This window comes from Phalacrocorax carbo, chromosome 18 (genome assembly GCF_963921805.1).
Source record: "Phalacrocorax carbo chromosome 18, bPhaCar2.1, whole genome shotgun sequence".
In the NCBI taxonomy this organism is placed as follows: Eukaryota; Metazoa; Chordata; class Aves; order Suliformes; family Phalacrocoracidae; genus Phalacrocorax; species Phalacrocorax carbo.
This window is the reverse complement of record NC_087530.1, coordinates 2,326,278-2,340,520: the sequence shown is the minus strand read 5'-3', so window position 1 is coordinate 2,340,520 and position 14,243 is coordinate 2,326,278. Positions and strand designations below refer to the sequence as shown.

The 14,243-nt window shown below is 47.3% G+C and overlaps 1 protein-coding gene across 3 annotated transcripts; it reads right to left on the bottom strand.

Annotated features, from left to right (window-relative positions):
- Positions 1-1,144: 1,144 nt before the first annotated feature.
- RBM18 (RNA binding motif protein 18) lies at positions 1,145-14,216 on the bottom strand. 3 transcript variants are annotated; one of them, XM_064468598.1, is made up of 6 exons: positions 14,199-14,216; positions 13,796-13,912; positions 7,501-7,627; positions 6,146-6,232; positions 4,250-4,335; positions 1,145-2,884 (listed from the first exon to the last, which is right to left on the bottom strand). In XM_064468598.1, the coding sequence occupies exons 2-6, from the start codon at positions 13,906-13,908 to the stop codon at positions 2,725-2,727; spliced, it is 573 nt and encodes a 190-aa protein (XP_064324668.1). In that variant the 5' UTR covers positions 13,909-13,912; positions 14,199-14,216; the 3' UTR covers positions 1,145-2,724. The 3 variants fall into 3 exon arrangements, with proteins under 3 accessions (XP_064324668.1, XP_064324667.1, XP_064324666.1); XM_064468597.1 differs by lacking the exon at positions 14,199-14,216 and adding an exon at positions 13,987-14,184; XM_064468596.1 differs by lacking the exon at positions 14,199-14,216 and having other exon boundaries at positions 13,796-14,185.
- Between the last annotated feature and the right edge of the window lie 27 nt (positions 14,217-14,243).

The following is a 14,243-nucleotide window of genomic DNA, read 5'->3' as shown; positions in this document are numbered from 1 at the left end:
GCGCGGTGCTCAGGGAATGCAAAGCGACAGAGTTGCTGGGTATTGGCATCAACTTCATCCCCTTTCTTTCTCCCCAACATGCTGCCTCCCACCAGCGCTGGAGCTCCTGCGAGGCAGCGACAAGGAGGCTGCGTGTCAGGGAGCAACCGTGCCAGAGCCCCGGGATTTGGGGTTAGGCACGGTGTATGTTCTCACGAGTGAAGGCATGATTTTATACCCGTCCCAGTGAAGGACTCTCAGTATAGGCAGGAAGGTTGTTGAAATACACCCACCTCACCCCCAGGGATTTGCTGGAAATGCAGGGGAAGCAAAGAAACCCCTCTGTAGGTTAGGACCGTACACCAGAGGTAAGGAACAGCCCCACGCCGGCTCCTCAGGGGAGCCGGGTGTCAAGGCCAGCTCTCCTTCCCAGCACCAGCCTGCCAACCTCATACTTACGGCTTCAGAGCCGGCCGCATCCTCCACCAAAGCGAGGTCCCGCTTCCCAGTGCTTTTCAAACCTACTTTATGATGGTTGATGGGCAAAGCCCCAGAGCTGCCGCTCATGAGAAACATTACTGAGCATTCACCTCCCCCAGCTCCAGGGTTAGAAACTCTCTGGTTTTGCTGGGCTATCGCTGCCGGCGGCCAAAGAGGCACCGGATCTTCGGGAAGCCGCAGCGTTCCTGGGAAGCGCAGCCAGCACGAGCGCCTGCCAGGCCGGTGGCGGCGGGAATGACCGACACAAACGCCGACCTGCAATAAAGCTCCCCCAGGTCTGAGTCTGGCCAAATGACAGACAAGGCACTTCTGTTAGTGAAGAAAAAAAAAAGACTACTGCTATTGTACCCAGATTTGTACCAGTGGACTTCGGCTGATGCCAAGTATTTACCACCCTCACTTCCTGCTTGCCACCCTCACTTTCCTGGAGGAAAACATGCATTTTAAATGTTTATTTAGAGCCGCAAGAATTTCAACAAATTGTATTTAAATACAAATAAATAGCAAAGTAGGTTTCTGATGGGAACACAACCACGCACCCGATTTGAATCTAGGTATTTTCTAAATTCCTAATAGAAATAGAATTGATTGCTGTTCTAAGTAACAGAGATACAGACGCGGAGGACTACAAACGTTAGACCACGCAAGAACAAAACACAGGCTGTTCACAGAGGAATGTAAACGGGTGTTATTGACATTCATAGGGGTACAAACTCCCAGTGGTACTACTTTTCTCTTTACTCAGGTACCCAAAAAACTAGAAAGCAAATATTTAACAGCACAAGACCTACTTTTGAACAATTCAGGCTTTTAACAATCCATCCATCACACACATGCACAGCTCCATTCCAGGTGCTCGGTTCGGCAGCAGGAAGTGTGCTCTGCTTGGAGGTAGGTGTGTCGCTTCAGGAATACAAACCTTACTTTGCTGTGCCAGTGAGCAACACCTGCGTACAGAAACGAGGGGCTGTTTAAAAACTGTTTTCCTCCTCTCGTTTGAGACCACCGTTAACCAGCTTGGGGAAGCAACTCAGGAGTGACCGACAAGGTAAGGATTCACCATACAAAGGGCTAGAGAGAGCTGACATCGGGCAAAATCAGACCAGTATCTCCTGGACCCTAGCGCACACATTCTCGGACATCCCCCTCACGCACAGTCACAGCACTGCGCGGAGTAAGGAGAAAACGCTGCCAGACAACGTTTTTTGCCTCAGATTTCTATTTTGCAGATAAACCTTTAGGGAGAAGAATGCACTGCAGATCAAACAGCTTAAGTGAAACGCCATCCATCAGACTTGTAAATGAAGCACCTGGTGCAGGCACTCCTCAGCGTGCAGCAGAACCATTTCGCCACAAACGTTTGGGCCACTTTACGGCCACCGGCCCCCTTGGTCTGGCTGCTGGGCAAGCGCTGAGGTCACGCACTGACAGACGCCTCTGAGGCTGGAGCGCTACTCTCACGTTGTCACGTCTGGTTTACGAGGAGCTACCACCGAAGGCGATTACTGAACGCTGGCATTGGAGAGGCCACTGCTGCGCTCTGAAGCTTACGGTGCAGAGCAGACCTCAGTGGCATGTGAATGCACTAATTCCTACATGGAGGCACATACCTACAGCCTAAATGATGCTGAAAATACCTGTGCTGTGTCATGACTTATCTTAGGGGTATCACAGCATAAAGTCATATCTTTAGAAGTTTGCAAATCGAAATGCAAAATAAATTGGCTTTGGTGCATATAAAATATTGCATGTACAGTTACTAAAAATGTTGCAAAATCTATTTAAAATGGATTTATTGAGATGAAAAAGTTTTCCATGGTAACTACAGAACGTTAATCAAAACCAAGTGCTTCCCCTCCATTAAAAACACAGATCAGAATATTTTTTGTTCAAAAATACTTTAAAAAGTAATCAGTTAAATGGAGTATTTTTGGATGTGCTTTACTCCATACGCTGGTTACTGTTTCTAATCTTGCTAATGAATGCACACTAACGAGAGGTTGTCTGCGTGTTCATCAGAGGCTTTGAAGGGAACCTACTTTTCTGAACAGCGTTCAGCTGTCAAGCTGCACTGGCAGTAAGGAGTATTCAGCAGACCACCTAAGGTGTTACAAACACCGGGCCACATACAGTGGCCGTGTGCTCGGGTGGCGGCATCCTTCTCACTCTACAAAGTACAAAAGCATTGGAGGACTCCAGGTGTACAAAGCAGTGTTTCTTGCTACCATTATCCATTCGTAAGCATCATCTTCTAGATCTCCAGGCAGCTCTGGAATAAGGAGTAGTCCTTTTCTTATCTGGCGGTTTGAAGTAAGAATAAACAGGTGCTGCAGGGTATTCTGCATCTGGATTTTCTGCCATCATTTTCAGCTTGGCTTCAATGGCCTTTATTTTTGCACTGACACTGCAAAGATGAAAAGCAGAAGAGAAATTGAGCTTGATCTTAGCATGGAATCAGACTACAGCAACCCGGAGATGATGCTGGCATGCAAATACTTAGTCACACGAGGAGGGGCTACGCAGCCCCCATCACTGCAGTCACAAGCAGCGTGAAGTTGGGAGGCAGGAATCTACTCCTTAAAGCCCACGCTACTTCATTTCAATCCTCAGCACGGATTTGCTCCTCCAAGATATATCACAGCACCACAAAATAACAGTCCTTGCACCTACTCAGCACTTTCTTGAGGACACTGAGCGAGACAAGTACACAACAAGGCTTCCTACTTCATGTAAAATGATGTCATTTAGAGAGGTCTGAGCATGTGCAGCAGCGCGCAGCTCAGACGAGGCTGCTGGAAACAGCAGAGAAATGAAAGCCAGACTTCCTCCCAGCTACAAGACTGCTCGGGATGGGAAAACCCCAGACTCTAATTAGGTCAGGAAGAAACATTATTTCAGCATTAGCAGGGTTTATCCCAAAGGGAGAAGCTATCCCAGGTTACACCTCAAATTCCTAGGACTTCCGTTATTCACTCTGCTCCATCGGGTACGGACCGAGGAATGTTCCCTTCTCCACTGTGGCTTCTTGCAGCATCCATCCTCACTAAAACAACTCCTTCATACCACGAACGTAGCTAACAATCTGCACGACTCAAGCCTCTCTGCTCGTTGCTTCCTAGCACGTTACTTCTGAATTCCAAGCTCATTTTATCTGTACGCAAATTTATTATCCCCAGTCCTGGTTCCTTTTAGGGTTCCGCTGACAGAACGCAGAGGAAACTCACACACCCTTTCAACCAAACTGTGAATTGGCAAAACCGCACTATGGGCTTCAGGTAAACGGAGAGGTTGGAGAATTTAACTGCATCCCACAGAGAAGACCCACCATCAATTAAAAAGAAAAAATTAGTTTTATGTGAAGTACTACTTGTGATTTTGTTTTAATCTTTTGCCACGATAATCAAAGTTCTTGCTCATAGGCATGGTGCTTAATGAAATTAGTACAGTACAAAACCTCTCACCAAAATTCATATGAAGTGTAAAGCACATTCTGGCCAAAGGAGCTGGAATGTTACGCATTCCCAGTTCCTCTCCTCACCTCTTTTCCCTCCTACCGCCCTAGCTTCACACGTCAGAAAATGAACTTCAGATGTGAAGTGTCCCACATCGAATTAGTTACTTTGCAGCATGCTGCCCTTCTGAAACCTGCTTTTCTGCCATGTTGTGTTTTTAGCACAAAGATAATGCCAACAACTCCGGATTTTACTGAAGAAGTTAGTGCCCTGCCACTCCCATAGTTTGGTCACCTCTCACCCACCCCATCTCCTACCTTAGGTTAGACTGGGGCGGCTCCGTGCTGGAAGATGGCTCCAGGCTAATTGGAAGGATCTTCTCATTCTTATTGTGATCATATCTCTGTGAACAAGAGACCAAGGGTTGAAGTCAGCTGGAATTACAAACAAGGAAACATTTGCCCACAGATACGCTTTGAAGTTGTATTAACATCTCCTCAGATTTTGTAAAGCTTTTGCTAGGAATGGTTTTGGTGGTCAAACACTGAAATCCCAACCATAATATTTGTTTAGTACCAACATGGAATGTAGAGTGATACCTGAACTGAACCTTAAACATTATCCTATCCTACCATTTATTGTTCCCCTTTATCTAAGCCATGACATAAAGATGGTATATTTCAAGGTAACTACTGTACTGTATCGCTAAGCTCTTTACACAGATATTGTGCAGAGCCAGAAGGTAACCCAAGCACACGACTGCACAGAATCATGCTGTGCTGGGAGAGAGAATAAAAAAAGACCAGATAGGAACCACCTCCTTTCTGCAGAAAGCAGCTTGTGAGTCTGTCATCTCTGTGAGCAACAGGCCTCCTGAACTATTCGCAGCATTCTGCTTCCTTATTTCACTTGGCACAAAGTCAGGTTTGTTTTTCAGCAGAGCTGCTCAAACTGACAGTGTCTGGTAAGCCTTGGCTGCTCATCTTAAAACTACTTAGCACGGTGCTGGTATTGTCTAAAATAAACACTTGTTACAATAAGCCCAAGTTTTGTGTTGTTAAATCTTTCCATTCACAGATCAGAAAATGCCATGGAGCAGAACTGATTATGTGTCCATGTTCTTCACCATGCCCCGGCCAGCCAAGCACTGCACTACCCCACTGAACTCCCAGTGGAGCAGACACTCCTCTGGCTGAAATTCCTTTTATGGCCTGATCATTCTTCAGGCATCCAGACGCACGTGGCGCTCTAGTAGCTACAGAGCTAAGGAAAATGGAGACTGGATCTGCACAAGCTTGGATGTGCTGAGAAGAGCCCAGAGCCCTCGAAGCCAATAATTAAAACAACATGGTCTCCTCTAACAGAGATACCTGGTTTGTTCTGGGTTTTTTTTAGCATCCAAAACAGATGCACTAGTATACTTGATAAGAGAAAGGGTAGAACGCTGCTTGTAAGATAATCAACACATGCTAAAAGAAAACTGCCCAAAGGCAAATAGCAACAAGAAGCTCCTCCCTGGGTCCCCCCAAATCCATTTCTCTGCAAAGGAAGTTATTAAGAATAAATTTCCCAAATACCAGACAGTAAATAACTGCAGGAGAAACAAGACAAGAGTTTTTAAAAAATTAAAAAAAAAAAGATGTTTCAGAAGGTACTGCCTACATTAACATTAAAAACTTGATGTTTTGTGCAACAGACCAAGCATTAAAAGGATATTTAGCTTAGATGTGAAATATGTTGCTTTAAAGTCAGAAGTAATTAGAGCTGCTGCCACATAAGTGCTTTCAGAAGTGGAACAAAGCAACAGAGTACTGAGTAATTGGGAATTTCCATGCGTCTCCGATCCAAAAAGGGAGCAAAACCACAAAGGGAAGGATAGAAAAAACTTTCAGCCAATCACTCAGTTAAGCTTGGGAAAAGTTAAAATGTGGACATTTATAGAAGTAATCTGTTCATATTGCTCTGATCAGAAACTCCCTTACAAAGAACAACAGGTAAAACAGCCTATTCTTACGCACAGCAAATCCAGCATGGTTTAGGTAAACAGGAGAAACAGCAGATTTTTAATACCGTATCTATGAGAGTTAGTTCCTAGAACAGACTGAAATTATCTTGCCAGGCTAAGATAGCCTTGACAAGAATCATTCCTTAATACTAAAACTTTTCAATTTTGCAAAATAAAAAGCAGTTCTTGTTTACACCGAGCAGCTTACCTTGACTTGTGCATGTGCCCACCGCACCACCAATTTCTTGGAAAGGGCCAGCTTCCCATTGAGACATTGGATCGCCTTTTCTGCTTCCTGCACAGGAGGCACAGGAAGACAGTTCAATAAACAAACCAAGTCTTTAGTCAAAACCGACTCAGATGTAAAGTGCCTTTTCTTCTTTGTAAATCAGTTTTCTGTAAGAACAGCTAATGACAGCAAAGAAAGTTTATCCCATTGTATCCCAATCCAGGGGTATCTCAGGAGACACCAACATCCATCTGAGGAACCAGACTTTTATAAACCAATAAGGCTGATTCTTTCACATGTTTTGGGGGGAAGAAATGGGGAAAAAAGACCAGGAATTTGAAAGCACCAAATGTAGAGGCCACTGGAAGAGCATTCTGAGGGAAGTTTATGCTACAGGAATTTCCCTATAAAATACTGTGACTGATTACAGTGATTACATGTAATTCATTAGCACCTATCTATGCTTATTCCAGATCCTGCTCATCCGCACAGGGGGAATTATCCACTCTGTCCTGATCTAGGCTCAGCAGCGGAATCTCAGCTTCAAGACACTCCTATAAAACTTGATTTACAACAGTTGAAAATTTATGTCACAATGCTCTTCCACCTGGCCATAAATAACCATTCCAGCCTAGCTCTAGAGCTAACGCACAGTGTCTTCCGACATCCTTACCAGCACCTGCACAGCAAAAAACATGAGGGCATACAGCCGCAAGCAGTCTCCAAACACGCTGCTGTTCTTAACTTTTGAACAATTCTAGCAGAATTATGGCAAAATAACTACAGCTCTGATGCTACAGGGGAGCATGACTGGAAATTTCGATTTGTACAAGAGCTAAAGCCCCAGAGGGACAGCCAGGGGCAGTTCACACCAGGGTGCTGCAGATTTGTCATGTCATGCATCTGGCAGCATCACACAAGTTGGTATCTGTGCATTCACAAAGCCAAAGAAAAACTAGGAGGGCTTCAGAGTGGTTCTGGATTTCAGGTGGTCTGGCAGGCTGATCCGAGGCTCTGAGTGGATCACAGAATCGCCACTGCACAACTCCATGAGCTCAGTACAGAAGTGGACCAAAGAACTAGCCCTTTCCGATTAGCATTAGAAAGCAGCATTCAGGAAAAGACAGCACAGGACAAAGGAAATCACTGTTGCTACTTCCAGGAGCAGTCGCAGAACGGCTGTCACAGAGTGGGGCTGTTAGAGTCTGTGGGTTTGTGTAGACAAGGTATTTAACTTATCCCTTCCTGTTTCAGCTTTATATTGACATAAAAAAAAAAAAGATGGGGAAAAAAGCCAGTCATTTAAATGAGAGTTTTAGATAAAAGCAACATACCTGTTTGGTCTCAAAGTTCACAAAACAGTAACCCCTTGGCTGCCCCTCCAGAGCACCAGACTTGTGAAAGAGAAAGTCAAATTGCTTTACTTTGCCAAACTTCTGAAGGAGTTTGAGAAGGTGATATCTGAAGGGGAGAGAAGACATTTGTAAAACCTTCCACCACTCTGAAAACAAGGCGGGGGGGGGGGGGGGAGGAAGAGAGAGAAACTCCCTGACAAACACACACACTCAGTTGCATAAACAGTTCGGTTGTGTCATACATGTATTCCCAACTACCCACAGAGGTGGGTGCCCTTTGCAGCAACCCTGCAGCATCCATAGCTCTGAGCTGCATTATCAGTGACTGCTCTAAAACGCCCAGGCACAAAGCTTCCCTCGCAGCGGTGCCAGCTGTAGGGCATGCAGAAGATCTATTAACAGTTGCCTTTTGGACAATTATGCAATGTTTTGCTAGGAGTCTGGGAGAGCTTTGCCTCCTGCTTCTCTAAATGACACCTACTTTCAAGCATAAACAGTGTCCCCCTCCCCAGCTCTGATGTGACCATCTGAAGCTCCATTCCCTCTCCCTGCACAAGCAGTCCTAGCCCACAGTCCACAGCATCCTGTGCCCCTCAGGATCCCCGTTATTCTTGCTGCCCTCCCTTTCCCTGTGCAAGCACTGCCAGTCCCATCCCTTCCCGGTGCCAAGCAGTATCAGCGCACTGACAAGGACGAGGCTAGATCATACAGAAATGCAGCCACTCTCCCACTGGCCTGGCAGAGCTGGGAGAGCAGGAAGACAGAAGAGTAAGCAGAACAAACTGCAACCAGTAACTGACAGTAGACCAGGCAAAAAGAGGCACTGGACACATCTCAGTATCATCCAGGCCAAATCTGCCAGTGCTTCTGGCTCGAACAGCTTTTCAGAGACATGCACAGGGAAGTCAGACACTTATTTAGCCAATTATCGTCCTGCCATCCAGTGGGGAGTCTGCTGTTTTCAATAAAACTGGGAAAAGCCAGAGTAAATCTGTCTGTTTAGTATCTAGTGCACTGAGCAACCTAAAATTAGGAGCACATTTGTTGTACAGGCCACATCTAATCCTGAAAGTTCTTTGCAGCTTTTTGTGCTGCCCTGGGATTGAAGTGTTTAACACTAGCTGACCTAGCAGGAAAACGACACCTGTTACTACTTCACTGCCTGACCCCCATCCCAGGAGTTTAAGAATTGTCTTAGGGTTTATTAAGCTTGTGTTAGTCAGGACTCATCTTCTCCTGGTCAGCTACACAGCGTCCGTCAGCGAGCCACAAGGTGTAAGCCCAGTTTTCAGCTTGCAAGATAACAGTGCTCTGAAAGCCTGCCAGGATAACTCAACGTGCACATGGGCCACCAGGCGTTGGATGAAACCTTGCATGTCCAGGCATGAATGACCAGCAGTGGCCCAAGACAGCCAAACGCATCAGGCAACCTTAGGGACAGTCCAAATGGAAAGGGCAGACAACATTTTTCCTAATAAAGCCTGATAGGATGTTTGAAAAGGGCCATAGCCCTTTGTTAAGGGTCAGAAGCCAGGCAAGAAAGTTCCAGGAATGTGAGTCATCTCACAGGATGGGTCATGGTGGACATTCAGGATATGCACTTTTAAAGAGGTGAAGGTGCAGCAAGTGTTCAGACGAGCAGTGCAGATGGGCCAAGTTATCTCCCAGGAGAATAAACACATTGTAATTGATTATGGAAGGCTTCCTACATCCTTTGGAATACGGACGAAGCACTGTGGTCTTCCAAGAAGCCTGTGCACCCTCGGTCTCTGCTCAAAAGGCAAGCAAGACAGAAAAGCAAGAGCAGAAGAAAGAAGGAGCTGGTTACATGGTAGCCATGTCTCACCATTGCTCCTCAAGCTACCAACAAGCAGGCAAAGACCTGCAAGTAAAACCAGTAAACTTTGGAGACATGATGTCCCTAAAACCCCACATGTGGAACTTTCAGAGGCTCCAAAACATGTGGAAGCACCTCAGATTTGTTTCTATAAACATATTGCTACAAAAAGCACTTGCCATTTCAGCAGTATGAAAATAAAGCCCTTACCACCGGAATGGTGTTCCCCTTTTGGCAATTACAGAGGCAGTGGAAGGGCAACGATGATTCTCATTGCATTCTGTTTAGCAGCAAACAACCCCCCACGGCTACCCTGTAAAAGGAATGCTTTGTGGTTTTTTTCTCAGAACCTCCGCATTCAGAAAATACTTTCTTAGCAGCAAAGTAGCAGCTGTTCTTTTAAAACAAAATTTCATTAAAAGTCTAGAAGCAATCTACGTAATCTATCTTATTTGGAATCTTTAGGTGGTAGGTGATGCAAACACTCTTTTCTAACCATGCACACAATTTTTTTTTACAACTGCAGGTCACCTAATCTTCATGGAACAGCCCAGAACTGGTGTCTTGTATAACAGAGTTTCAGGCTGTGATTATGATTTGTTATTGTTAATGTAGTGAGGGCATTAACAGTAACTTGACAAGTGGTTCTCCAAGCCAAGAGGATTTCAGTGCTGAAGGAAGACCTGTCACGGAAAACCTGAAGCCTTAAAAAAAAAAGTGAGAACATGTGAAAAGCTTTACTATAGCAACGACTTGGGTTATCCAGAGCTTGGAAGTTATTCACACAGATGTGGCCCCACCGTGCTGTACGGATCACCGCAGCCAACCTCAATTTCCACTTCCTGTCATCTGATGCGAATGTGAGACAAACCAGCAGCTCCCCCATTTCCTTTTCCTCCACTCTTCCTCCTGGCACCCCGAGCGCTATTCAAACACAGGCAAGGCTTCCTCTGAACAATGCTGTCCCAAGGATACTGCAAAGGTACTGGACCACATGCAAAACCTATTATTGCGAAGAATTTTGCCCCACTGGGAGTCAGTAGGGGTCTGTAACAACAACTTAGGCACACATTGTTTTCTAGGTGAGACTCATCAAGATGGGATCCTAGACAAGCAGCAGAACAGACAAGGAAGTTGAACACCCGCTATTTCATACCCGTGGAAAATGAATGGTCATTCAAAGGCTACTGGAAACTAGATAATGTGTATGTGTAGCTGTAGAGCTGGAAACATAACATTTTGGACAGGCAGAAGTTTAAAAATCTCAAAAGGCTTCACAAACAGGAATAGGCAGAGGAGGCAGGCCTTCCCTGCTTGCCACGCGGGAGATGTAACTGAAGTATGGGTTTTTTCCCTGCAGGACGGGAGCATTGAGAGGTGATATGAACAAACTGTTGTGCCACAGCACAACTCCCATGCTGCTGTGCGGCTGGGACCACATGCTGCACCAGGCAATGCTCACGGTGATGGCGAGGGGGCTCCACGGCTTTCTTGCTCAGTGGTACCAAACCCAGAACTGACCATCTGCTGCCCTTGTTGTGCACTGCTGCGGCAGGCCCCGCAGCAGGGATCATTCAGTATCAGAAGTGCCTGGAGACAATGTCCTACGCCACGAACAGCCGCATGGTCCTACGGTGGCAGCTCACCTCCTTCCAGCTGCTAAGAATACACTCAGCAGACTCCTAATACTATCTTCTTCCAGAGGCAGAACAATCCTCTGAGGATGCTGGATAAAAGAAGCCACCCAAACAAACATCACCAGTAAGGGGGACTGACCACAAGAAGACACACCAAAGCCCAGTATGTCAGTGTTCCAGATCCTTTGAGACTCCCATTTGAGTCACAGTTACTCAGTATGTGCAATAACCTCCTATAAGCCATCAACTTGCAGGCTGTAATTTGTGGGCAGCCCCACGTTTATATATTCCTATTACTGCAGCTTGTGCTCAAATGTGTATGTTACCTATTAACTCCCTAGCACTTGATTGCAGCTATAGGTTGCTCTCTAAACGGAAGTCTTGGATTAATTCAAGACTTTCTGAACTCATTTCTGCTCAAAAAAGTCACAACCAGTTATTAACCCTGCTAACAACTCAGTCAGCTTTACTCCGTCTTAAACAAATCTAACATAAAAATTGCAGGGGCAAATGAAGAAACAGCTACTTAGTTTTCAGGTGTATGCTTTTAGTCATGTGATTAGTAAACTCAACAGGGATCATTCAGCTGAGCAACCACGAGCAGAGACCTAAGCCCATAGGATATGAAAGCATGGGTCAAGATGATTTATAGAAACTTACTGACCTGACACAGAACCACACTCTTTCTCTCTACACTGATAATGTGTTAAAAGTATCTTCCTCTTTTTTTTATTCACAAGGAAACAGAGACTACAATATAGTTTGCAGGAGAGAATAGCCATTTTTAAAGAAAAACTAAAAGCAAGACACAGAATTATAAAGCTTGAAGTAAGCAACAAGCACTGTCACTCATCACTGGGCAAACTTCAGACGTTTAGCAGCATGGAAGTGTTCTAGGTTTGATGCTGCTGGAGAACGAAGGCCCTTGCCCCCAGCCACGATGCTGCTCTAGACATAGTCCCTGGCAGCGAGGGTATGAGGGCAGCCGTGCCCCATGCCCAGACTGCTGAATTCATGCAGCTGTAATAGGTTATTCAAAAAGGAACAGCCTGCCCGTGCGAGAAGCCGACTGAAATCCTACAAAAGTCATTTCACCCAAACTATGAAAACAGTAAATTTTGCCATATAGAGCAATTAGTTGTCTGGCCTAGATTCAGAGGAACAACCTAGACTGAAAGGGTCTTTAAAAACACCACTAATGATCACCCTGGGAAGTGAAGGACCCCAGGCATTTACAGACACCCCCTGTTCTTCCCCTTACACTAACCCAGTTTCTTGAATCTTTAAGGACCCAGCAAACAGCACACTCAAGAAGCCCTATATCTAATTTTATGTGGTCAGTGAGTGCGGACAAACCAGAGTAACGTAGCTATGGCATAAAAATGGTAATTAATGCAGAAACCACCCAAAGCTGAATGGCTGAAAAGCACAATGCATTAATGATTCCATTTAGAGGCTATTAGAAAACTGCTCCACTAAGATGAACCACATTTAGAATAAAAACCTAGCACCTGCACACACACAAAAAGAAGCAGGAAGAAAAAGTATTCCATGACAGGCATATACAATAGTTAATCAGAAATGCTTGTTTCTTGAACGTGTATAAACCCCAAATTGTTTTGGTTTGGTGTGCTTTTATTTTTTTTTAAATACAACCTCCTGATTTCTCAGCACACTATCCAAATATTGGACAGCAAGTCGTATTTCCTTGACAATTTAGCTGCTCAGATATTATGTTTGCTCCAAAGATAATTATCTGTAGTCTGGAGAAAACACAAAATGCATACACACACACACTTGCATTTGATATATGCACTTATCCACCATCAGCAGCCAGTCACATCACACCCTACCTCATCACCACTCAGTTACTCGAGTAACTCTCCTCTGTTCAGACTACATCCCACTGCTGCCACCAGCAAAATAACTAAACAAGGGTCTTGGTCACCGTGAAAGTCTCAAAACTAAAATTCGGATGTTTCCCTAGTCTGAAAAACAAAGACCTTTTCAACCCCTGGGCTTCCAGCCCAAGCAGTGACTCGGAGGATTGCTGTGTGCAGTAATTAAGCACCTGCCTCTGAGCCCCTTGGTCTGTGGGGCCAGCACAGCCCTGGGACACCCCACATACACACAGTTCAGGCCATCCACTGCCAGGCCACAGCACTGAACTGACACAGGGCCGCCCACTCAGCACTGTGGGAGCTGGGACTGTTTGAGTGGGTGACCGTCACCCCTTTCTGCAGGCCAGAGGCAAGACCTGGGTGCACTACATCAGCCTGTGCTGCTCTCCTGGGCACAGGGGCACTCCCAGATCAGGTCCCCCACACTGTCCACCATCCCACACCTGGACGAGCCCCCCAGCAGTGGAGCCTGGGGAGTGCTCGGACCCATGGGGGCAGACAGGGCTGGGGAGAGACAGGTCAGGAACGCTAGCAGTCAGTGGTGGGGGTACCGGGGTGGGGAGACGTGTCACTGTCTGGGGGCACTGCACTGTTTGGGGGGGCAGCATGGCTGATGGGGGGGGGAACACGGCTCCTCTGATGGGGCAATGGGGGTGGTGGGGGTGGTGAGGCTGATGTGGGGGTGATGCGGCCCCACTGATGGGGTAATGGGGGGGATGTGGCTGATGTGGGGGAACACAGCCCCACTGATGGGGTAACGGGGGGGGGGTGGGGGGTTTGCGGCTGCTGGGGGCGGGGTAGCGGAGGGCCGGGAGGCCGGGGGAGGAGGGGCCGCTGGTGGGGGATCTCGGGAGGGCCGGGCCGGGCCGGGGTGCGGGGCGGCGCAGTCAGTCACTCACTCGGTGATCTTGGGGTCGAGGTTGCCGATCCAGAGGCGGTGCCCGTCCTGCAGGGCGCCCTCCGAGAGGATGGAGGCGTTCTCCAGCGGTAGCGTCTGGCGCCCCGGCTCCATGGCTCTGCGGAGAGCACCAGTGAGAGCGGGGCCGGGGTCCGGGCCGGAGGCCGGGGTCCGGGCCGGGGCCGCACTCACCATTACACCGCGGGGCCGCGCAGGCCGCGGCCGCTCCTTCCTCGCGCAGGCCTCGCCCCACCCTTGGCGCCGCTCTCTGACGTAACGTCGCCGCGCGGCCCGATGACGTTGCCTGGCGTACGTGAGGCTGCGCGACGGTGAGCGAGGCGGCGGGGGGACCCTCGCCCGCCCGCCCTCCTTTCCCTCTTACTCCTCCCCCTCCCCCTCCCCACCTTCACCGGTCCCGGTCCCGGTCCCGGTCCCGGCCCCCGGCCCGG

What these genes read in the sequence shown, in the direction of transcription:
- RBM18 (XM_064468596.1), bottom strand. Translation starts at nt 13,989, where the DNA reads ATGGTGAGTGCGGCCCCGGCCCGGACCCCGGCCTCCGGCCCGGACCCC. An exon ending in TGAACTTTGAGACCAAACAG is followed by an intron (nt 6,233 to 7,500) that starts GTATGTTGCTTT and finishes CCTCCTGTGCAG; the next exon opens with GAAGCAGAAAAGGCGATCCA. An exon ending in CCGCCCCAGTCTAACCTAAG is followed by an intron (nt 2,885 to 4,249) that starts GTAGGAGATGGG and finishes TCATCTTTGCAG; the next exon opens with TGTCAGTGCAAAAATAAAGG.